General features: G+C 32.4%; 2 protein-coding genes across 2 annotated transcripts; both read right to left on the minus strand.

Annotated features, from left to right (window-relative positions):
- Positions 1 to 237: 237 nt before the first annotated feature.
- Positions 238 to 5,671, minus strand: LOC127286127 (uncharacterized). Its single transcript, XM_051312438.1, has 2 exons — positions 5,666 to 5,671; positions 238 to 1,092 (listed from the first exon to the last, which is right to left on the minus strand). The coding sequence occupies exons 1-2, from the start codon at positions 5,669 to 5,671 to the stop codon at positions 238 to 240; spliced, it is 861 nt and encodes a 286-aa protein (XP_051168395.1).
- Positions 5,672 to 7,201: 1,530 nt separating this feature from the next.
- LOC127286128 (uncharacterized) lies at positions 7,202 to 10,936 on the minus strand. Its single transcript, XM_051312439.1, has 2 exons — positions 7,957 to 10,936; positions 7,202 to 7,680 (listed from the first exon to the last, which is right to left on the minus strand). The coding sequence occupies exons 1-2, from the start codon at positions 10,934 to 10,936 to the stop codon at positions 7,202 to 7,204; spliced, it is 3,459 nt and encodes a 1,152-aa protein (XP_051168396.1).
- Positions 10,937 to 26,468: the final 15,532 nt, after the last annotated feature.

The following is a 26,468-nucleotide window of genomic DNA, read 5'->3' on the forward strand; positions in this document are numbered from 1 at the left end:
CAGGATGATTATTTATTCCTGTTAATCTTAATATTTCGTCTTGTTCAATTTGAATTCCATGGTCGATAGTATTTAATTTTAATAAATTTCTACCTGCTCCTGTATCTATCATTATATTTGTTGGATATTTTAAACCATTAACTGTTGTAGTTATTGAAGGAATGGGGTTGTCTGTACTAATATTTATTTTTATTTCTTTTATATTTCTTTTCTGTGTAGTAGGTGCATTATCTTCATTTAGCGAGCCTCCCGTGCAGCATCTGTGTTGGGGAGGGGTCTGGAGTTTCCCTGATTTTGTGGTTGAAATCTTTGTTGTTGTGGTTGATATTGTTCTTGTTGTGGTCTGTATTGTTGATTTTGTGTTTGTTGGTTATTATATATTTTTTTACGACATTCATTGATAAGATGACCAGGTTTTTTACAATAGGAACACTCTTTTTGAGCTTGATAAGTATTATATGGAGTATTCCTTTGATTAGGTGGATATTGAGAAGATCTGTAATTTGTTTGTTCATATTGTCTATTGTTAGGTTTAGGTTTCCATTGTTCTTGATATTGTTGATGTGGGTTCCATTGATTTTGATAATGTCGATTCTGATTTCGCGGATATTGAAAAGGGTTGTTGTACGTTTGATTCCAATTGTTTGTTCTGTTTGTACTTTGGTAATTAAAATTTTGTTTTAATTGACGACAAACTATGGCTGAATGACCTATTTTGTTACATATTTGACAGATTAATTCTTCCCTCATGATGTGGATTTTATCTTTTTTAGTTTCTAATTTTTCTTCTCTGTTCCTATGGGAAGATCTTAAAGCTAAATTTGCTGCTAATTTTCTTTCAACTTCAACAGCATTATTTATGGCATCTTTAAATGTATTTACGTCTTCTAATCTGGTTTCAATGTCTGTTTTTAATCCTCTAATAAAACAATCTAAAACATCTTTTTTAAATCCAGTTACGAAATTTTCATCTTCTCTTCCTTGATTACTACGCCTATGTGAATCTAAAATTCTATTTCCTATTTCCCGTATTCTAGTTGCGTAAGAAATAACTTTTTCGTTTTCCCATTGATAAATACTTCCTAATTCACCCTGTAGTTGGTATATAGATTTATTTGGAGAATACACATTTTTTAGGCTATCTATTAATTCATTGATGTTATCGTAAGAATCATTTAATAAAGATTGTCGAGCTTCTCCCCTAATTTTTGTTTTAATAAGTTTTGTTAAGTTTGCTTCTGCATTTTGGGGTAATAGGCTTTTGGCTTCTTTACATGATGAAATAAATTGTTCTAAAGGTATGTTATCGCCCGAAAAAATTGGTACTATTTCTAAGGCATCGCGAAGTGAGACGACTTGATTATTAAAAATCGTTTCTTGTGTTTCTGGCATTATTTTTCTTTTATAGTTATCGGTAAAATTTATAAATTTGTTCTGTTTGTCTTTAATTAATAGTTCTAAAATATCGTCTTTATCTGAAATTGATTTGTCAAAGTTCTTATATGGGGTTCTTGTATTATTTTCTAAAGGTTCTGTTTCGGATTCAGATTCTGATTCAGTATTTATTTCTAAGTTTTCTGGTTTTAAGGTTGTTTCGATTATGGTAGAAGAAAAGTCAGTTAAATTTAGTGAATTTGTGTCAATAGATTCTTCAAAATTAGTTATTGTTTCGTCGTTTGCTGTATTGCCACTAATTATAACACTATTATTTTGTCTAGAATAAGGATGTGGAGAGTCAGTTTTTTTATTATAAGTTTCAAATGCAGTTTGATTATTAGTTAGTATTTCATTTGCTAATAAAGGATTATTTTGAGCTTGACTACGAGTAGTTCTCTTTTCTTCAGACATTGGTTAACATTTTTGAAAAAAGTAAACAAAATTTGTAAGTGTAATGTAATGTAGAATAAAACTTGTCAGTTTTATGTTTTCTAATTTTTGTATGTGTGGACAAACATATGTGTAGACAAATATATGTGTATACAAATATATATATATATATAATATGATAGATAAATACGTTTATAAAATAAGTAAAGGATTATTTGATTGTTTCTGTTCATAAATTATTTGATTAAAAACAACAGAATTTCTCAAAAAAATTTGCAAATTTTATTTAGAATTAATTATTTATTAATATTGTTGAAAAAATTTAAGCAACAATTTTTTTTATTTTAAAAATTTTGAAAATTTATTTGTTTATGACTTGTTAAACAATATTTTGGTTAAAAAAAAAAATTTATAGAAAAAATGTGTTTAAATTTTATTTAAGAGAATTATTTATTTTTAATATTAATTTATTGTTTATTTTAAAAAAATTTTATATAATTGTTTTTATATTGTTTATTTATTTATAAATTGAAATTTTTGTTTAAAAATAAATTTTATTGTATTAATTTTTAATATTTATTTATTGTTTATTTAAAATTTATTAATTAATTAATTATTTTTATATTGTTTATTTATTTGTAAATTAAAATGTTTTTTTTTTTTTTTTTTTTTAAATTATATTTTATTTAAGAGAATTATCTATTTTAAATATTTATTTATTGTTTATTTATTAATTATTTAATTATTTTTATATTGTTTATTTATTTGTAAATTGAAATGTTTGTTTTAAAATTTTTATTTTATTTAAAAGAATTTTTTATTTTTAATATTTATTTATTGTTTAAAATTTATTAATTAATTATTGATTTTATAATTATTTGTTTAAAAATTTGTTAATTAATTGTTAGTTATTAATTATTTATTTAGTTATCAATTTATTTATTTTATTATTTATTTTATTTTTATTAAATGTTTATTTATTAATTGTTCATTAAATTATTTATTTAATTATTTATATTTTTAATTAATATTGCAAAAAAAATTTTGAAAAATGATCATTCATTTAATAATTTAACCCAGGCCGATGCACCAAAAATTATAAGTTCTGTTATGTCATATTTTAAATAATTATTAATTTTGCCTAATCTAAACTTATAATTATACCCTGTTCTAACTCCTTAATTTAACTTAGTTAAATTAACTAAGTTGGGGAAAGGATTATTAAATGAATGTTTCTTTAAAAATAAAAATTATTTATTTAAATAAAAGTGTAAATGTTCTTAATTGACAATCAAATATTTTATAAAATCTATTTAATTTGATTTGGTAAAACTACCTTTTTATTTGTGGTGGCGGAGTTTCCCAATCTTCGTTTCTTGGCACCTGACTTTGATCTTCTATTGAGGTAATAAAGATTTTATTACTGGAAACCTTTTAACTGATGACAACACTTTAAAACTGTATTTTACACTTGTTATGAAGAACTTCTTGTATATATATTTTGGGACTCGATACTATGATCTTTTTACGTATAATTTGGGACTGCCTTGTTAGTGAAAGGTCTCCCATTATATAGTAATATTTTCCAATGTATTTCTCGCAGCGGGACCAGTTCGCCTCTATGGGTAGATTCAATGTCGGGACCTCACAGACACGAAAAATCTTTATTGCTTTTTCTTTTAGTAGTGGTGACTCCATAATAGATTTCCTGGTTTTTTAGATCGTCTTTTCTAATTTTAAATATTAAGAACATCACACCTTTATGAAATATAATAATTTTACATATTGATTTACATTGATTATTTCTGTCTATACATTTAGTTTTGATAACAATTATTTTTGTTTATAAATACATTTGTTATTTGCAAATATTTGTTTACAAATATTTGTTTATTTATAAACGCTCATTTATAATTTAATATTACAAGAATATTTATTATATTAAAATTAATTATTAACAACAATTATTATTTATTATAAAAAATGTGACGGTGACATGATTATATATTTGTTTATTTATAAATATATTTGTTTATTTACAAACAATTGTTTATCCACAAATATTTGTTTACAAATATTTGTTTATTAAAGAACAATTATTTATTTACAAATATATTTATTTATAAAAGAATTTATTTTATATAAATATTTATTTATTAATTATTATTAATTATTATTATTTTTATAAAAAATGTTACGGTGACGTGACACATGTACATCTTTCTTTGGAACTTGAAATTTTTAAAAATTAATAATTGTCGAATAGTATTATTAATAATAGAATATAATGAAATTAATTAATAATAAATTATTGATAAACAAAAAACATACAAATTTATTTTTCCGGTTATGTATATGAAGTACATCGGGCACAAAGATACTTTTAGGTATACGTTACTGACAGACACTGCAGAACCTCACTATGCTCTCTACTTTTCCTAGTTTGCAACCGAAGGAAACAGTCTTATCGAACCGGAGCTTGTCGATCTGGCTTCAATTGTAATTTAATGATTTCACATATTAATAATAAAATAATGGTAATTAAATTTTTTTAATAATATTGCCAGTCACAAAACAAACCTATTGATCCAGTTTTATTCCACAATTAGTCGCTTCTTATATGACCATATATGGACATGTTCTAGAAATCATGTGACTCGGGCGGACCAATCAGCGCGTTGCTGGGTCCTACCACGCCGCGTATCCCCACCACTGTAAAAACTATCCTAGCTCGTTCACATTATTTTGGCTTTAATTTAAACTACAATCAGTCTTTTTCAGGACTACCAGTTAGCATAATTCCAAAATCGTTAATTTAAACTACAATCAGTCCTTTTCAGGACTACCAGTTTGCATAATTCCAAAATCGTTAATTTAAACTACAATCAGTCCTTTTCAGGACTACCAGTTTGCATAACTCCAAAATCTTTAATTTAAACTACAATTAGTCCTTTCAAGGACTACCAGTTTGCATATTTTCAAAATCGTTAATTTAAACTACAATCAGTTCTTTTCAGGACTACCAGTTTGCATAATTCCAAAATCTTCAATTTAAACTACAATCAGTCCTTTTCGGGAATACCAGTTTGCATAATTCTAAATCAGTGGCCATTTCAGTTCGCCATTTTGGATCCGCCATTTTGGAATTCCTTTTATTTTTGCTTATTTAATAAAAATAACATTAAATTCGTAATCAGCGGCCATGAAAACCCCCTAGAATAGAATTTCAATTAATTTCGAGCGTTTTTAAAAAAATTTGTCCGCCATTTTGGATTCGCCATTTTGGAATTTATTTTATATTTGCTTATTTATTAAAAATAACTTTAAATTCGTAATCAGCGGCCAGGAAAACCCCCTAGGAAATAGTTTCAATCATTTTCGAGCGTTTTAAAAAAAATTTGTCCGCCATTTTGGATCAGCCATTTTCGAATTTATTTTATTTTTGCTTATTTAATAAAAATAACATTAAATTCGTAATCAGCGGCCATGAAAACCCCCTAGAATAGAATTTCAATTAATTTCGAGCGTTTTTAAAAAAATTTGTCCGCCATTTTGGATTCGCCATTTTGGAATTTATTTTATTTTTGCTTATTTAATAAAAATTACTTTAAATTCATAATAAGCGACCCAAAAAACCCCTGAGAAATAAGTTTTAAGCCATTTTGATCGATTTTAAAAATTTTGACCGCCATTTTGAATTCGACATTTTGAATTTTGGAAAACTAACATCATATTTGCATTCAGCGACCTCAAAAACTGTTGTATGAGGTGTTGTAGATTGAATGGAATTCTTTAAGACGTTTAATTCACAAATTTATTTTTAAATTTTCAAACTTACTGCCATTTATGCGCCATATTGGAGCCGCCATTTAAAATTTTGAAAAACGCCACTCGGCATTCGAAAGTATAGAAATTTACGAATTTTTTAAGCCCTAGAACATTGAAATCCGTCAAAACCATTTTTGGGCAGAAGCCTGTCCTTGTTGACGTGGAACGTCCCATAGTTAAAAAAAGTTAAAAATAGTTAAAGATAAGTTAAAAATAGTTAAAAATAGTTAAAATAAAGTTAAATATAGTTAAAAAAAGTTAAAATAAAGTTAAAAATAGTTAAAGATAAGTTAAAAATTGTTAAAATAAAGTTAAAAATATTTAAAAATAGTTAAAATAAAGTTAAAAATAGTTAAAAATAAGTTAAAAATAGTTAAAGATAAGTTAAAAATAGTTAAAATAAAGTTAAATATTGGGATCTGACATTCGTACACATACCATCTGGTGTTGAAAAATGTAACTAGTTTTGGATAACTGTTTGTGTCACTTGCAATTGTAGTTCCGCTGTCATTGTTAATTATTTTATCATTATGAATGAAGCTACATTTTTACCGCGTGAGAAATCTTCCTGCAGAATTAAGTGTTCTGTGAGAGGCTGTGGCAGTACTGTAGCGAAAAATTTAAGCGTAATTTTCCATAAATTTCCGAAACCAAAACAACCAGTAGTGGATGTGAAAATACGTTCGATAATTTTGAAAAAGTCGATCAATTAAAGGCCTGGAAAAATGCTTTAAAAATAAACAGTATAAAGCCTTCTATGAGAGTATGTTCTCTGCATTTCAAAAGAAGTGATTACATTTTGCCAGGTAAGTTTAAGATTTTAAAATTTGGAGGTTATATAATCTTTCATATTACCCGTGCATGTGAACATTTTGAAAGTTAATTTATCACTGTAAAAACGGATAAATAAATTTTTTTTTCAGTTCTTGTTAACAGACTTTTACAATGAAAAATGAAATACATACATTTATAAATTTTCATATAATTTCATGAAATATAAAGGAAAATACAATACTTTTCTTGCACATGTATCGCTGGATTTGAGAAAATAATTTGTATAAAAATAAGATTTCTTTTATATTTTTATTCATGTTTGTAAATAGGAATGTAAATAGTAATTTTGTATTTAAAAAATTCACTTATACATTTATTAAATTAAGCAATATTTTTTAAACGATTTTGTTCTATTGCATCCCCTGTTATTCCCATGTAAATTCACTAAAAGTGTTACCCAATTTACGCCATATTGCTTTAGGCCCCGCCCCCATGTCAGATCCCAATAGTTTTAAAAAGTTAAAAATAGTTAAAATAAAGTTAAAAATAGTTAAAAATAAGTTAAAAATAGTTAAAGATAAGTTAAAAATAGTTAAAGATAAGTTAAAAATAGTTAAAATAAAGTTAAATATAGTTTAAAAAAGTTAAAAATAGTTAAAAATAGTTAAAATAAAGTTAAAAATAGTTAAAATAAAGTTAAAAATGTAACTAGATTAAGGTTCTAATAAATAAACATAATATGAAATGTACAGTATCTTTTATTAAAACACCTTTATATTTCCAAATCATCATTTATTTGCAATTCCATAGCTTCATCATTAATTTGTGTAATTTTACAATGTCCCCATGCAAGGGTATCGGTACTATTGGATAACAGAAATCTTTTATCGTCGTAAGGACTTAAAGCTATTTTTGTTTGTTTTAATGTTTGAACATTGTGAAGTTTCGATCTGATACAATATTGAGTTCGCGATTGCATTTTAACATTTCGTAAACAATATGTGTAGTCATCAAAGGTAATAGTTTTCTTTACAACCGCTGATTTCACACCTTTTGCTTTTTTAATAAAATCTTGATCTTCCACTCGCACACTGTACATTTTGCTCCGCAAGCCAACAAATTCAGTAACAATTTTTCCACTGCACTCATCTTTCATTAAACCTAAAATTTTTTTGTTGGCTTGCGGAATACCGTAAACGTTATTTACAGGGTAATCGGAAGTGTCGTATTTGTGGATATCTGCTTTCATGTCTGCAAAGATGTCACAACATTTAATTTCATAAATCAGACTGTCGGTGTCGGTATACAATAACTTACAGTTTGTTTTGTCATACTTTTTTAAAATATAATCATAGTGAAAATCGTAGATTAAAGTTTTTGAAACGTCTAAAACGGTTAAGCCAACATATAGTGGCTTGTTCATTAGAACTTCTACTTTTCTAAGTTCCACAGCAACCAAATTTTCATTGAAAATGGCCCTGCTGTGGAAATTAGGTTTTGAGATTAAGGCTTCAGCTCCATATCTACCCTCCCACTTTGTCACAAGATTAATGTCTACATGTTTTCGCACGTTCTCCATTGTTTTTCCGAATACCGCATTGTTCATTAGTTTAAATAAGTTTTTCTCGAATTCATTCTTGGCATTAGTTCTTCGCATAGTATTGAAATCAATGTAGCTTTTTAACCATGTGGATTGATTAAATTTTAAAACGCGATGAATTTTAATTAAAATAAGGCCGTTGGTAATAGCTTGTTTCAATGCTCGGTAATGGAGAACGTGCTTTCTCTTCGGTAGAAGGGTAGTTAGGAGCTTCTCCTCTTTGGACCCTGGTGGCTTCGAGCGTTCAGGGCAAAACGGAAAGTCACTATGTTTATCATGTAATTCCTCGGGGTAATCTAAGTCAACTTCTAAAATGTAACCAATTGGTGCATCATCTGCAACATTAAAATCAAAATTATTGTCAACATTTTCTACCCACTCGAAGCCACCAAAGGGAAGCGACTGAATCATGGCCCAACCATATAGGTTGTTTGCGTCAAAGTATACGATATAAGATGTCTCCTCACTTGCATCATATTTCTCCATGTACGGATTATTAGCTTTCGCGTATCGATTGGTGCATTGACTTACTCCACCTCTTATTCCGCGTTCAATAAACATTACCATGTCGATGTCTGTGAGGAGTTCCAATCTTATATTCGTATACTTTAACATGGAATCCCATGTCAGTCCTGGCGTTGTATAATAATGCGCAGGATCAAGACCGTACGCGAGTAAACACTGATCCCTGAAATTTTCAAAAATATCCGCGAGTAACAATACATCGGTTTGCATGTACAAATACACATAATCACCAAGATTTTGACAGTTGAATTCACTCCACACATTTTGCGCATGTACATAATCATTATCTGAAATATTAGAATCATTCAAAGTGCTATAAAAATTTTCTTTTGACGGTAATTGAGTTTCATCGAGCTTTTCCCTCGAGTCAATGTATTCATAGGGAAAAACTCCTTTTCGCGTTAACAATTGAATTTTGTCGTGGCTGTAATTGGAAAAAACCGAATTAACAATTTTATATTCGTTGAGATAGGACGCTAACTTGTCCAATGATGATGCCATGAATTTAAAGGAATCAATGAATCGAAATTTGATTAAACTATTTTTAATATTTTTTGTAAATCTGATATACTTTTCTTTGTTTATAGGAAGTAGATCAACTCTACCTTCAAACTCAGTAGCAATAGCTTTAATAATAAAATGAGCGTCATAACCGCTAAGGTTATGAAAAACAACAGGTATGGTCGGTGATTCATGGTAATTAACATTGCAATTTTGATGCGGAGCACCTCGGTACTTCCCTGTTAGATGGTTGTGGTCTCTTACTTTTACTTCACCTTGCGCGATTTTCTTTTGACAAATATGACAAGTATTAGCATTTTTAAAATCAACTAATTCTTGTGAGGTTAATGCTTGCATGGGTTTAAAATTCTTTAAAATGAGCTCTGCTTTATCTGCTAAATTTTTTAACTCTTTTGAAAACCATTTAGCAGGATCTTCTTCATCTTTTGGGGATGCTTTATATGTGGACAATGAGTCATCAAAGCCACACTTTAAATAATATCCAATACTGAGCGTTTTATGATTTTGCAAAACCTCAGTATTGCATGCTTCTTGTGGTGCTTCCGCAGGAATCAAAAGACTCTCACAATCAGCATAAATGATAAAAGGCACGCGCTCCTTATTTTGATAATTCTTAAACTCAACAGTATTTTTACCTGGTTGCGGTAATCTGATCCTTGTATCATTTAATTTTTTGCATGTTTCCTCGTGTTCTGTAAGCTGCAATTTGTCTCTAAAATAATGGAGACAACGATCACAAATAAACTTTTTATTTTTCTTCTTCGACAGCTGTGATCCAACCAATCTGGATAGATCTTTTATCCAGACATAGTGGTAGTTAAAAGATATGATTGGTAAATCATCTTCCTCTTCTGCGCTAAGACTTTCATCAATGTAATGATCTTCTATGCGTAAAAGATTAATATGATTTATTCTCTTTTGTGATGTAAGATGTAGAGGATAGACACTAAAATTTTCTTTCTTTTTCGACAAACCATAGACATTAACTGAAATATTAACGTTTTGAGACTCAAATTTTGAAATATCTTTAAGGGCAACAGGAATCTCAATTCCTAAAAAATTAAGTTCACCTTCATAAGACTTATACTTTGAAACTCGTTCCGCGTTCTTTTCAACTGGATGTAAAGCAGATAAAATTGCCCATTTAAAGCACTGGTTATCACTATTTTTAATATTAACACAAGCATGTTTTTTATTAATAGAAGATGGTAAATTAATGTAGGAACTTGCGCGCATAGGGTTAAATTTGTTAATGTTAACCTCTAACCTATGAATTGAATCAAGTTTCCAGTTAGAGTCCTTCTCCTGGAATTCTTCGATTCTTTTCAAAGTTATTTGTTTAACATTAACATTGTACCAGTCATCTAACGGGGTTGTTAATAAAATTTCATCCGTTTTCGCGATAAAAGTTTTTAAGTCGGATTGTTCTTCTTTACCATTAATTAAATCTTTTTTAAATTTCGCACCCAACACAGTATACACTTTTAAAGGACCATACTTGTTTAATGCTTTTTCAATATTTAATTTAAATAAAGCGTAGGCATCATCAAGGAACTCGTTAATATCCTTGTAATCTAAATTTATAATAGCACTGGTTTGCAAACGATTATCGAATGCTGCACCAAAATCCACCCATTTCATTCTAGAATTAGTCACTTGCACACCCGCACCACGTTTCATTAGAGCATCAAAATGGCAACGCAAGTATTCTAATTTTTGATCTAAATTCAAACATCTAGACCTTTGAGATGTAGTTAAATCTGATCTTCGCAAAAAATTTCTAAAAATATTTTTATACCTTTGACACTTATTTTGCCATTCGAATGCAGTAATGAGCTTCTCATCAACCGCCATTGACATTGTAATAATGAGCTGTTGCTCCGCGGATTTAATAAAGTTGTCAGATTCCTGACAAATTTCAATAAATTCATCAATCTCGATTCGTTGCCGAGACTTTTTTACCACCTTACATTTAGGCATCTTAAAAGATAAATCTAAAAAAAAACCTAAAATAGAAAAAAAACTCACCACCTCCTGAAAAGAAAAAAACCTAAAACCAAAATACCCACTACCTGAAAAGAAAAAAAAACCTAAAACTAAAACCAAAATACCCACCACCTGAAATAAAAAAATAATAAACAAAAAACAAAATTTGAAATAAAAGAGAGAACCTAGAATAGAAAAAAAAGCTGAAATGAAAAGCTGGAATGCTGTGGAAGTACTGCGCTAGACCTGTAAACAGAAAGCAGTGATGCTGGTGGCCCGAGCGCTGTGCTATATACCCTACTTCCCACTATGAGGCACCCCACTACCGCGCTCCCCACTACGACGCGCCCCACTACTCAAGCGACGCGCGCAACCAGGTGGGACTGCCGCTGTGCGCTCCGCTGTAGGCATGGGAGGGAGTCCCCGGCTGAGTTCCCATCGATGCGGGGAGAGACGATACTCAGCATATGAACCCAGCGCTGGCAGCGGCATAGACGCAACCAGCAATGGGGATCCCTCTCGATGTTTTTTCCATACAGGTTTAGATATAATTATATACATTGAAATTTTAAACTTTAAATTAACTTTAAAATAGGTAAAATAAAATGGCGCCATCTTGCGGTGGCAGCTGGAACTAACTCGGTTGGTATTGCAGAACACCAAGCCACTTGAAAATAATATTTTAAAAATTTAAATTTCCCGCCAAGGGGGTTTGAATTGGTCGGTAATCGAAAGTGACGCCATCTAGCGGTGGCAGCCAAAAGTAACTCGGTCGGAAAAGTAGAACACCAAGACACTTTAAATTAAACATTTAAAAATTCAAATTTCCCGCCAAGGGGGGTTGAATTGGTCGGTAAAATGCCAAGCCACTTTTAAAAATTCAAATTTCCCGCCAAGGGGGGTTGAATTGACCGGTGGCGCCATCTAGCGGTGGCAGCCGGAACTAACTCGGTCGGTAAAGTAGATTTCTACATTACCGACCTCGGTCGGTAAGTGAGCCAGAACCCGCCTTGCAACAGTACTGTCGTTGATTTTTTCAAATTTCAAACTTTTGGTACAGTCACTTAAAAAAATGAATTTTTTCAAAAAACAATTTTTTTCGTTGAATTTTCAAATTTTAAACTTTTGGTAAATTCTCTTAGAAAAATTAATTTTTTCAAAAAACAATTTTTTTCGTTAAATTTTTCAAATTTCAAACTTTTGGTAAATTCTCTTAGAAAAATTAATTTTTTCAAAAAACAATTTTTTTCGTTGAATTTTTCAAAGTTCAAACTTTTGGTAAATTCTCTTAGAAAAATTAATTTTTTCAAAAAACAATTTTTTTCGTTCAATTTTTCAAATTTCAAACTTTTGGTAAATTCTCTTAGAAAAATTAATTTTGTCAAAAAACAATTTTTTTCGTTGAATTCTTCAAATTTCAAACTTTTGGTAAAGTTTCTTAAAAAAATGAATTTTTTTAAAAAACAATTTTTTTATTCAAATTTCTCAAATTTCAAAGTTTTGAAAACGTATGGTGAAAGTATGGAATGCGAAAATTATCTATTTCTTTCAAAAATATACTTATTTCGTTGAATTTTTCAAGTTTCAAACTTTTGGTAAAGTCTCTTAAAAAAATGAATTTTTTTAAAGAACAATTTTTTTAATCAAATTTCTCAAATTTCAAAATTTTGAAAAAGTATGGGAAAGTATGGGAAGAGTATGAGATGCGTAAATTATCTATTTTTTTAAAAATTCAATTTTTTTGTCGAATTTTAAAAAATTTCAAAGTTTTTGACAAAGTCATATTAAAAAAAAGAAAAAAATTTTTTTTTAAACTTTTTTTTTGTCAAATCTATTTTGATCAATTTTCCAACTATGTGCGATCTGTGTTCCATGAGTATTAAACTATAGGAGAATAAAAAATCATTTTTCAACAATTTTCCAACTATGGGCGAACTATGGGAGTCAAGAAAATTATTTTTTCCCCAATCTTACAACTATGGGCGAACCGTGGGCCAAGTATGGATATCTATGGTAAGCAAAAAAATATTTTTTGTTCAAGTTTCAATTATTTTCACAAATAACAAAATTTTTAATGGGAATTCAGTTATTTACAAAAATGTAAATAAAATTCTTTGAAAGAACTCAATTATTTTCAGAAGTAATAAATTTCAATCACTTATTTATTTTTCTATCCCTCTAAACTTAAAAGTATCAAAGTACAACAAATCAATACCAAAAACGTGGATGAAATAAAAAATTGATCCAAATTCTTTTTATATGAATTAACTTTCAAGAAAACTTCGATTCAAATAATTTAAATTACAAAAAATATTATTTTCTTGCCTCCCCAAGTTCGCTATACTTTGCCCATAGGTCAACAATTTTGAAAAAAGTGATTTTTTGGCTCCCATATTTCGCCATACTTTGCGCACAGTGCGCCCATAGTTGGAAAAAAATGATTTTTTTGACTACCATAGTTCGCCACACTTGACGCATAGTTCGCCCAAAGTTGGAAAAAAATTATTTAGGAATACTTTGACAAACTATGCCATTTTTTGCCATTCTTTACCCATAGTTGGCCACATTTTGCTATATTTGCCCATACTTTTATTCCACGCGGGTGGAAAACAGTAGTTATTTTTCCGCATATATTTCATCATATTTTGCTCATAGTTAGTCATATTCTATACGTTGCTAGAAAATTAAAAAAAAATTTTTTTTCCTCCCATAACACAGGCACACTAAAAGTAAAATGTGGCTTGGCCGAGACACTACACTAGTCTATTTCCAGGTATTTTTTCACGCTGAATCCGAAGTCAGAATTATCAGATTGGCTTTTATTTTTGAGATAAACTCAAAAAACTACTCAGAAAGAAAAATAAAATCAAAAAGTTAAAAAATATTTGAATGTCACTGCGATACTGTAATTCCATGTATTTTTTGTCGTTGAATCCGAATCCAAAGTCAGAATTGTTAGAAAACAATTTCAAAAAATTATTAAATTTTAATTAAAATTAATACCTTTGAAATCCATATATCATGGTTGAGAGTAACGAATGTCAGTAAAATTCCAGGTTTTCACTAGTGAATTGAAATAAAACCTTTGAATCGACAAAGCTGATAAAAAAGAATGTCTAAATTAATTTTCAAATCATTAAAAATTGCTGCAATTTTTTACATTTAATTTAATATTTTATGGAATATTAAAAGTTTGTTAAAATATTTTATCTTGCATTTTGAAAAATTTGTTTATTAAAATAGTAAATATTTATAAAATATTATCATTAAATAAATTATAAATGAATATTATAAATAAATAAAACAGTAATAAAAAATTTGCAATAAATAAAGAATTAAATAATAAATTATATATAAATTATAATTATAAACAATAATAAAATATCCTAAAAAAAATTTATTTATCGTTTTAATTTCGAAAGAAGAATTTTATGGTTAAAAATGTAAAAAGAATTGAAATAAATAATAATCATATTTAAGTTATATTCATTAATAAATAATAATCCTAAATAAATAATGTTAAAGTAATTAAATATTCTGTTTTTTTTATACTTCTAACCTAAGCTTTATTATATTAATTGCATACATATTATTTATACTTATCTTTTAACCTGTAGATAACGTTACACTATTTCAGTTTTAACACATAATTTATTTTCTTCAACTTTATCGTTTGATTATTTTCAGCTTGCAAATAATTTTTCACATGAATTTAATAATTAATCAAACGTATTTATTTTCTTAGTGATGACCAACGATGTCATCAAAACACACATGACAGGCTTTTTGGCGTAGAATATAAAATGACAAGACTCATAACAAATTTCCAATTTCTAGCAGCAACTTCAGGGGGAAGGCATTTGTACGTTTTACATAATATTTAAAAAATTTTAAACGTAAAAAGAAGTGACAATACAAATTTTAAATTATAGGAATTGAAAATTAATAATTTTTATCATACACAAAGAACTACATATAATTTTATTATAAAATAATAATAATAATCTATTACAGTTATCCATGGATTTGTTTTCTATCGCCTTCATCTTATTGTAATTAGTCACATAAACTTTAGTAATATGTAAACTAACAATTTGTACTTATTATTAAAAAATAAAAATTCTTTGTGTTCATTTGTATTCTTTACAAGTAACTGTAATTTTTAAGTAGTATCATGAAGAGTTATTCCAATAGTCAATAGATCATATTTATTTAAATGCAAGTAAAGAAAAAAAAGTAGAGTACCATTTAATTTCAAAAATATAACGTTTCATTTTGCTATATATATACATGGGTAAAGAAAAATATAAGAAAGAGAAATACTGTTTTCATGAGTACACTTGCACTCAGGAGAATGAGTATATATATATATATGTGTGTATATGAAAGTCTAAAATATACACTAATATAAAAATCCCTAAAATACAAAAATGCATAGGTAAAATAAATTCAATGTTTAAATATTATATTAAATAATTAACAATATATAAATAAAATACCCTTTTTATATTATCTTAAATATCAATAAATAAAATAATAGAAATTATTTTATTTTGCAAAATTATTATAAAAAAATTAATTAATTATTTTAAAAGAAAAAAGTCATAAATTATTAATAAAAATCAAAGAAAAGAAATATTAAGAAATGAATTTAAATCTAGAGAAATAGAATTTCAGAAATAATAGAAAGAGACAGAAGACATTCATAGATAACACTATATAAGAATACATAAGCCCGTGTGGGGTTGTATTGCTGGTCCTCCATCGGGCGCTTTCCCAGGTGGCGGATAGGGTGTTAAGGGTGAACCAAGTTGGTTGTAAATCCGGAGCGGACCAAAACCAGCAAGGGAAAGGAGAGGAAGAATAGGGAAAGGAAAATGGACGGTTTAAGGGGGGGTTATTTAAGGGAAGAATTGAAGATTGGTGAGGTGGGGAGAGACGGAAAAAAAAAAAAAAAAAAAAAAAAAAAAAAAATGGTGGGACACTCGGTGTCTGGTCTCCTTGACTGTCGGCCGGACTCTTGTGTTCGTCCCGTCCTTGCTCCTGCGGCCTCCTTGAGACCAGCGGATGCTCTGCTGCTTGTGCGGTATCAACCTCGTGACTTTGATAATAAAGCACTTGGTTGCCAAACGAGGGCAGAGACCTTTCTAGCGCGGGGATAAAATCCCGGAGTCCCTGGGGGTTCCAGCAACCCTATGAAGGAACGATAGTTAAATCTATCTTGCGGATGGGGAAGCTGGTCATCCGTGTCGGCGGAAAGGGACCGTAGGACTCTCGGGCGGGTCGAGCATCGGGTTTCTGTCCTGCAGTCAACGGGTTTGGTGCCCTGAGATGTCCGGGCCAAAAAAAAAAAAAAAAAAAAAAAAACACCTTCTTTCCGTCTCTTGCCGATTTCTGCTCTTCTTCTTTTATTTTGTTTTATTTTTTTATTCGTTTTTATTTTATATTTTGTTTTTATTATTATTTTTTTTTTCACTTCCCAGTTTTCTTTTCTTTTCTCGTTTGTTTTTATTTATTTTGTTCTGTCTTATTTATTTATTTATTTTGTTTTGTTCTAATTGTTATTTATTTTATTTTTGTTTTATTTATATTTTTTATATTTTTTACTATGTATGTTTTGTTTTTTTTACTTCCTTGACAGACTACGGACACGGAGATGGAATCAACGATCCAACACGACACATACAGGATCAACACTTTCTTACAGACTTACACATCACACACTTACAACACATACACGCACACATCTACACAATACACTATTACACACTGATCGTTTCCTGCCTCGGCCCACTGGGAGTACCTCGAAGCTGCGTTCGGCATGTTTTCCGTCGGCGCAGCCTAGAGGTTGCTGTGAGTTTGTCTCTGCCGAGGTGTAAGCCGAGGTATGGAATCAGGAGCCAGCCGCTTCGGACCCTGATCAGGAAGTCTGTGGTGGGTATGGAGGTCGGAATCCATACTGCTACGGGCGAGTCCAGTCCGTCCGTGTATTCCGGGACTGGCTAAGCGCTTGGTGGGCCCCAGAGTACTGGGGTCGGACGACTATTCGTGCGCGGATAGCCGTCCGTGTATTCCGGGACTGGCTAAGCGCTTGGTGGGCCCCAGAGTACTGGGGTCGGACGACTATTCGTGCGCGGATAGCCGTCCGTGTATTCCGGGACTGGCTAAGCGCTTGGTGGGCCCCAGAGTACTGGGGTCGGACGACTATTCGTGCGCGGATAGCCGTCTGTGGGTGTACCCGTTCTCACCTTAGGCGACCCGCCCCTCCACAGACGATGCGCTGGTGAAACAAACTAAATGGATTCCCAAAAAATAATTGAATTGGAAAACGAAATATCAATCGATAACGAAGGAATGGACACTGACCAAAGTCCACCTGTGGTGCACCCTCAAATTCCTAAAGAAATTGAGGTGACAGCCGAAGTCTACCGGGCCCCCTCTGAAAGTAATGAAGGGGCAATTGGTACTACAGCTTCGGTAGTGCAACAGGCTAGAATTTCTGCCAAAGGAAACAGGAGAGGTTCCTCCACGCCCTTATGGGCAGGGCCATGCAAGTTGCTCCTTGATATTGTGGAGGAACTCAAAGGTAGAATGGAAGCCTTAGACAAGGCTATCCATGACATTGAAGGGGCGTTTATAAAAAACACCCCAAATGAGCTCAAGGAGAGAGTCAAAATAGTAAAAGAGGTGTATAGCACGGCCAAAAATGCGGGCCTTGCCGTTGGGTGCTCGGCTGATAAACTCCAAAGAACTTTGGAACAGCCGAGTACACCTAGGACAAAGTTTAAAAAAAGTGCCCCTACCAACACCCCTAGAACCCCAGGGACACCCCAGCCCAAGCGGGAAGGAAAACCCCCCTCGGCACAAACCCTGAAAAGGGGAGCTTCGACCTCTCCGAAAGAGAGAGTGTCGAAGAAGAGGACGTCTGAGGAAATCCAGCAGGAAGCAAAAGTCTTGCCTGCCAATGGAACTCAGACGGAGAAAGTCAATGCCGAGGGAAAGTGGGTAAAAGTACCCCCAAAAAAAGAAAACAGGAAACGGAGAAAAAAAAAGCCTCTTCCTCAAAAAAACTAAGGAATACGGAGGCTATCAGGGTGACGGCGAAGGGAAATGAATCCTACGCCGACATCCTGAAGCAATTAAAGACGTCGGTCGACCCCGCCGAGACCGGATCCGAGGTCCTGGCAATCAGGAGAACAAGAAAGCAGGAGTTGCTTCTTGTTCTCAGGAGAAGCCAGGGGGTAACAGGCTTCGGAAGGAAGTTGACTGACGCCCTTAAAGAAAAGGCGGAAGTCACTCCTATTGTGACAAAAAGGTCTCTCGAGATCAGGGATCTCGATGAGACCACGGAGGAAAGAGACGTAGTCGAAGCGGTCCGCCAAACATTGGGCAGGACCGACACGGAAGTGTCCTGTCGACTCATCACCTTGCGCCGCGGGGAAAAACTAGCAATAGTGCAGCTCCCCCAAGCAGACGCAGATGCGGTACTAAAAACGGCCAAGGTGAAAATAGGTTGGATAAACTGTAGAATCCGACCTAGAGTCGAAGTGGACAGATGCTTCAGGTGCCTCTGCTACGGACATGTGGCTAAGACCTGTAAAGGACCCGACAGGAGCAAGGCATGCTGGAGGTGTGGTTCTTCCGACCATTCCCACAAGGAATGCAAAAGCCATGGTAAGTGCTTAACTTGTGAGGATAAAGGTTTGAAGGAAACAAACCACATCCCAGGATCTGGGTCCTGCCCAATATATAAGGAGGAACTTCGTAAGCTGAAAGCAAATTAAGTTTTCTCCAGGTCAACCTTGGAAGAGGCAGCGTCGCACAAGACCTCCTGATGCAGACTGCCAGGGAGAGAGGAGCTGATATACTGATCGTGAGCGAACAGTATAAAAAGCAAGGATTCTCAAACTGGTTTCAGGATGCATCAGGGAGGTCCGGCATACTGATATGCAATCCCGAGCTCACCATCGGTGAATTCCTTGAGACTGGGGATGGTTTCGTTTGGGTGGAGGTGGCTGGTATACGTGTATACAGCTGCTACTTCTCCCCAAATGATCCCATCACAAAGTTCGACGCCGAGATCCGTTCTCTTGAAGAAAGTCTTAGGACGTTCGGCGGGGAAGTCCTCATTGCGGGTGACTTCAATAGTAAGTCCCCGGAATGGGGGGAGACCCGTTTGGACAGGAGGGGGATCTTGGTTGGCGACATGGTCTCTGCGAATGACCTGGTGGTGATAAATCGGGGTCGGGAGTTCACATTTAGGCGGGGGGAATCAGGATCTATCCTGGATATAACAATCTCATCCCCCCGCCTGGCTCGCAGGATAAAGAAATGGAGAGTGATGGACGAAGAAACCATGAGTGACCACCGGTACATAGAGTTTCTAGTCTCTGAGGAAAATCCGGGAGGGAATATTGAACTGCGGAAAAGCAGAAAGGACCCCTCCTGGAACCTCAAGAGACTAAATAGAGAGAGACTGGTTGAAGCTCTAGAAGAGTCGAGACTCATCCAGGAACTCAACTGGATGAAAAAACCAGTTTCTCTCAATGATACCGTGCGAGAGGCGAGGCGTGTTATAGTGGATGCGTGCAACCGGTCCATGCCTCGCCGGCAGACAAGAAGAGCAAGGAAGAAATCTGTGTACTGGTGGAACGACGAACTCGCTTGCCTTAGAGGAGAATGCCACGCAGCTAGGAGGAAATATACCCATTCTAAGGGGAACTCCGAGCTGCGAGAAAAATGGCGTAAAGCCAGGCTTATCTTCAAGCAAGCGGTTCGAAATAGCCAACGCCGTTGCTGGAAGGACCTAATCGGTGAATCCGAAAATGACCCATGGGGTTTGGCGTTCAAGATTGTCACCAAGAAATTGGTGGCTAGACAAAAAACCCCTGGTCTAGATGATCCGATTTGGGTCCGGAAAATAATAAGTGCATTATTCCCCCATGTAGAACCGATCCTCAGGGAGGACTATACTCACTGTGTAGTACAGAGGGAAGAGCTCTTCACGCTTGAAGAACTAAAAAAGGTGGCGAAGACGTTGAAAAATGGCAAAGCGCCAGGCAATGACGGAATAGCCAGCGAAATCCTAAAAGAGGTGACCGCTGTCTACCCAGAGCTTCTTCTCAACGTCTTTAATACGTGTTTGAAAGCTGGAGAGTTCTTCAATGACTGGAAGATACAGAAGTTGGTCCTTCTTAGGAAAGGAGACAAACCTCTAGATAAGGTCACATCGTACAGACCAATATGTTTATTGGATACGATGGGTAAGTTTCTAGAGGGTATGGTTCTGCAGAGACTTCAGGAAATCCTGGTAGGCGAAAACAGCCTATCGGAGAATCAATTTGGCTTTCGAAAAGGCCGGTCAACAGTTGATGCAATACTCACTGTTGTCAATAAGGCGCAGAAAGCCAAAGAGGGGAAAAAGAAAGGATTCTGCGCGCTCGTTTCCATCGACATACGTAATGCGTTTAACTCTGCAAGGTGGGACCATTGCATTGAAGCAATGAAACGAAAGAAGGTGCCAACTTATCTGTTGCGAATGATAGACAACTATCTTAGCAACAGATGGGTTGTGTACAGGAGCGACACGTGTCATATCAAATACGATATGACATGTGGAGCTCCCCAAGGTTCTAAGGTGGGTCCTTTTGTATGGAACGTCATGTATGACGAACTCCTGCAAATCGACCTACCTGAAGATACGTTTTTAGTCGGCTTTGCAGACGACGTCATTATAGTATGTTGCGCGCAGAGCTTAGAAATCCTTGAAATAAGGATCAATGAAAGTCTGAGACGAGTAAAACGCTGGTTAGACCTCAATGACCTTCAAATGGCCATTGAGAAGACTGAAGCCTTGCTCGTCACAGACCGGAGACCTTATACAACCCCTCCGATTCAAATCGGGAAGACCGAGGTCTCCTGGGGGAATAATCTTAAGTACCTGGGAGTGACGTTGGATAGAAGGTTAAACTTCTCCCAACATTGTAACATCAAGTCACTCGAGGCCGCTGAGTGCGTTGGGAACCTTTCGAGGATGATGCCCAATGTCGGCGGCCCCAGGGAAAAGAAAAGGTGATTGGTGGCGACCGCGGGTCTAGCAAAGCAGCTCTATGCTGCCCCTGCATGGGCTGATAAAGCCCTAAAGAACCGCGGCATCTCTGATAAGCTACTCTCCGTACACGGAAGCTGTGCACGGAGAGTGGTTTCAGCCTACAGAACGGTTTCAACGAGTGCAGTCCTAGTTCTGGCGAGCACTCCGCCAGTAGATTTACTGGCGAGAGAAAGACAGGAGGTCTTTAGGCTAAGGAAGGACCTAGCGGGCTCGCTGGAACAAGAGAACTGTAATAGCCTAAAGGCGGCTATTCGCAATGAAGCGAGGAAACGTCTCGTTGAAAGATGGCAAGAGAGATGGGATGGGGATTCAAAAGGTAGGTGGACACACCGCCTGATTCCTCACCTCGCCACCTGGCTTGATAGAGAGCACGGCGAAGTTGGGTATTACCTGACACAAGCGTTGTCAGGTCATGGTTGTTTCGGCCATTACCTCCATAGATTTAAAATAAGAAAAGCTTCGAAATGCGTGTACTGCGATGCTCAAATCGATGACGCAGAACACACGCTATTTTCCTGTGAGCACTGGAGCGAGGATAGAGAAGCCGTGTTTACGGCGGTTGAGACTCGATTCAACCCCGATACCATGGTCTCTATCATGCTCCAAAGTGTGGACTCCTGGAGACATATCGAAACCTTTGTCATAAAGGTTATGTCGGCAAAGGATAAAGACGGAAGACCCGGGTTGACCGGGAGATGCTTAAATGCTCGGCAGGGATCAAGCAGAAGGGGGAGGAGGAGAATTTAGATCCCCTCTCCTCTCTGTCCAGCCTTGAGCAATTGAAGGAAGAGTAGGCTACGAAGTTCCTGAACCGGAAGGTGAAGGTAAGGGAACCGTTTTACTTGCGAAGTGTAAAGCCAGACGGCAGTTCCGCAAGTAAGAGTAAACGGTTCCAAGAAAAGGGTGTGGTTTTAGCGGGTCGGCCTATACAGGAGTAGAAAGCCAACCCCGCACACCTCGGAGAAATTGTTGCGCCTCCTTGAGACGGTCTGATCCTTGGAGTTGTAATTCCCTCCTTGGTGTAGCAGATTTCCACGCTTGCCCTTGCGCAAAAAAAAAAAAAAAAAAAATATAAGAATACATAAGGAAAAATAATAGTAAGAGACGAAAGATATTATTTCGAATATAAAGAAATTATCAATTTAATTCAAATTTAAAGATTTTTTGTTATCAATATTAAAAATAAATATAAACTACTATTAAATTAAGTAACCATATTTTTCATTTTTTTTAAATAAAATAATATAAATTATTTTATTTAATTGCTTAAAATAATAATATTAAAATAAAAATTATATGTTAAATAAAAGTAAAAATTATTTAAAAATTAATGGTAAAGGTAAAATTTTTGTCAAATTATTATTTTTTAAGATATTAAGGATTTAAAGAAATTATAGTAATAATTGAGAAATGATTGACAGCTGAACAATGGCATTGTTCCCTGTATACGTTACAACGGAATTAGAAAGAGAGAAATCGCTCTGTCCTTACCAAAACAATTTAAATACTATTGGCTAAGAAAAAAGGACGCCGCGAAAAATGCGATTAGAGGGAAAATTTGGCGGTAAGAAATATACAGCAAAAGTATACGAAGAAAGGTAGGAAGGGAAAACCGCGGATTGTCAAGCAATCAGCTATCAGAGTCTCTCTAACACACTTACAAAATTTAAATATACAAGGGATATAGAGAAATTTGGGGGATGAAGCGTCTTCTCGAGTTAATAAATAGAGAAGGAGACCCAAATTTGGACATTCATTCTCTGACACGGTGAGCTTCGTTTAGGTTCAACCTAAACTGCATGACCCTTCTCAGGTTTTTTTTATATCAGTTCGGTGATGCCTCACAATCAGTTTAAGACGAAAATTAAAATAATCGTTGGAAAGAAACTCAAATTATATTGATTTTTAAATTTTTTTTCTAGGTTATTAAAGATATTTTCATTAAAATACCGTTTGATAAAATACTTATTGCTTCAAAAGCTACAATTTAACATAAAAATAGATTATATATAATAATTAAACCATTTTGATACATAGAATTAAGAAAATGTTTAAAAATAGTCGAAAAAACTGAAATTTTTCTAATTTTTTAAACTTTACTCCTTTATTTAACGTTATTTCAATAAAGTCATGTAGAAGTGAATTAAGGGGTTAAACCACTCTAGAGCGTCAAAAAAAGGCCTAATTTTAGAAATTTTTTTCAAGAAAAGTTTAAATGTACTGAAAAATATGTTTACATATCTTTATTAGGTACACTTTAAAGAGAAAAAAAATATACTTCATTAATTTTTTTTTTAAATATCAAATTTACATGTGCGTGATAGGAACCCTTTCTGAGAGGAATCACGTCGCGGCCGGAAAGATTTTAGCTCCAATTTTCATCCTAGAACAAAAAACAAATTTCATTCTATTTTTACATCTTAAAAGCTAGAGAAAGACGTAGGGGATTTTTTTTCAATTGATTTTTGCAAAAATGGCGAACATTTTAAGGAAAAACCGAGTTTTTTACTTAAAAAATTGACACTAAATTGTTTATAACAAAAAAAATATGCAACATAAAAAAATCCGTACGTCTTTCTCTAGATAATGTTATTGAGAAACTACAGTTTAATTTTTAAGTAAATCGGTTGAGATTTGTAAAAGTCATGTTTCCGGCCAGCACAAAAAATGTAGTTTTGAGAAAAACGAGTTTAAAGTTTTACTTACGACTTTTTGGATATACCTTCAATCTGCAATGCCTGCGCCGTATAATTGACCTTCCAAATTAATATTATCTTGTTCTTCTTCTTTTCTAATGGATATTTTCAACCGAGAAACATTAAAATCGGTTAAGATTTGTTGGTTTTAACTGACCCTGGCGGATTCGATTTACCTAAAATCGACCCAGCTGGGTCGAATCTAAGTCGAATCTAAGTCGAATTTAGGTAATTATCAAAAAAAAGCTTTAAATTGATGAAAATTTATAAAAATTAGTATTGTGAGGTTAAATGAACATTCATAGAGTTAATTTTTGTAAGAATTTTAATTATTAACGTGATAAATAATAAATAATTACTTGATATGTGCAAGTGGTAACTGTAGATTTTAACTCGTTGTCAGTTTTCATAATATTTTCAGAAATTAGTGTAAAATGTGTGAAAAAATAATTTATATTTAATAGAAATTGCAAATTTTATTAAATTATTTTATTATTTAACAATCACATTTCATAATAATTGCAATTTAATTAAAAAATAACAGTTTTCTTAAAAGTGACAAGAACTCTATTATACCGACCACACACGGAACAGCGGAACGCGCGCCAAGATTTGAAAAGAGTTACAAATTTTAAACATTCATTAAATAGAAAATATGCAATTTTTTTCTTTATTTATAAAAAAAACTTTAGAATTTTGTTAAAATAATAAAAATTAAGCTAATATATTTTTATTAAATTTTTACTTATAACTTTTTAAAAAATTCTTAAATAAAAGATCAAAAAATTTAGTTAAATTTGTATTTTGCCATCATAATTTTTTAACAAAAATATAATTTTTTAGACATAAAAATAAGAAAAATTTACATTAAAACTTATTTAACAATTACATTTTTTTAACAAAATTCTTTTTTTTTAAAAAAAAAGTTGCAGATTTTTTATTTCATATTCACAATTCTTTAATGAAATTATTTTTTAATACAAGTTATAAAAAAATTAATCATTTATTTATATTAATGCTAATAATCACTAATTTTAAGTAATAGGATAGCTGGAAATTTGTGCTCCCTGCATGCTGCTGCCATCTAACGGCGTCTGCAACTAATATAGTTCTTGTCACTTTTAAGAAAACTGTTATTTTTTAATTAAATTGCAATTATTATGAAATGTGATTGTTAAATAATAAAATAATTTAATAAAATTTGCAATTTCTATTAAATATAAATTATTTTTTCACACATTTTACACTAATTTCTGAAAATATTATGAAAACTGACAACGAGTTAAAATCTACAGTTACCACTTGCACATATCAAGTAATTATTTATTATTTATCACGTTAATAATTAAAATTCTTACAAAAATTAACTCTATGAATGTTCATTTAACCTCACAATACTAATTTTTATAAATTTTCATCAATTTAAAGCTTTTTTTTGATAATTACCTAAATTCGACTTAGATTCGACTTAGATTCGACCCAGCTGGGTCGATTTTAGGTAAATCGAATCCGCCAGGGGATTTTGAACAGAAAATTGCAGATTCAGACAACTAAGTGCCAACGCGCGCAGTACAGGACCACGATCGGGCCCAAGTTCAATCACTTAAAAAGTGTTTCGACTTATAATTGATATTGTTTCTTATTCTATACATCCTTAGGCACCTTTTAAAGCAAAAAAATTTTTTTTGATTTTTTGAAAATTCTAGAGTGGTTTAACCCCTTAAAGTACATAAAATTTCCTGTAAATCAAAAAAAAACTCTTCTATCTATTACTGTTACAAAAATATGGTCATTTGAATTTTAAATTTAATGGATAAATAGTTAAAATTTAACATTAGGTCTAGATTATTTGGTAAAATTGTTTTCGCAGAACCTCATATCAATTCCATAATATAATACGTATAAGAAGGTTTAATCTTGAACAGTTTCAAATTGAAAAAACTGATTTATCTCACTTACATCGAAAGTTACATTGGTTTAAAGAATGTCTATTTCTATAAGAGAGATTTGAGTAGTTTTTAAAAATCCGTTTATTTTGAAAAATGCAACATAATCATATTTAAAATATTTACTTTTTTAAAAAGTAAATGGTAAGGTACAAATATTTCAAAATAAACGGATTTTTAAAACCTACTCAAATCTCTCTTATAGAAATAGACATTCTTTAAACCAATGTAACTTTCGATGTAAGTGAGATAAATCAATTTTTTCAATTTGAAACTGTTCAAGATTAAACCTTCTTATACGTATTATATTATGGAATTGAGATGAGGTTCTGCGAAAACAATTTTACCAAATAATCTAGACCTAATGTTAAATTTTATCTATTTATCCATTAAATTTAAAATTCAAATGACTATATTTTTGTAACAGTAATAGATAGAAGAGTTTTTTTTTGATTTGCAGGAAATTTTATGTACTTTAATTCACTTCTACATGACTTTATTGAAATAACGTTAAATAAAGGAGTAAAGTTTAAAAAATTAGAAAAATTTCAGTTTTTTCGACTATTTTTAAACATTTTCTTAATTCTATGTATCAAAATGGTTTAATTATTATATATAATCTATTTCTATGTTAAATTGTAGCTTTTGAAGCA

This window comes from Leptopilina boulardi, unplaced genomic scaffold (assembly GCF_019393585.1).
Source record: "Leptopilina boulardi isolate dan_hultmark-lab unplaced genomic scaffold, ZJU_Lbou_2.1 LbouV2_350, whole genome shotgun sequence".
Lineage (NCBI taxonomy): Eukaryota > Metazoa > Arthropoda > Insecta > Hymenoptera > Figitidae > Leptopilina > Leptopilina boulardi.

Bases quoted from the DNA above. Each gene is read 5' to 3' on its own strand.
- LOC127286128 (XM_051312439.1), bottom strand. From the start codon at position 10,936: ATGTCAATGGCGGTTGATGAGAAGCTCATTACTGCATTCGAATGGCAA. The intron at 7,681-7,956 runs GTAGATATGGAG...ACATCTTTGCAG, and splicing joins TCTTGTGACAAAGTGGGAGG to ACATGAAAGCAGATATCCAC.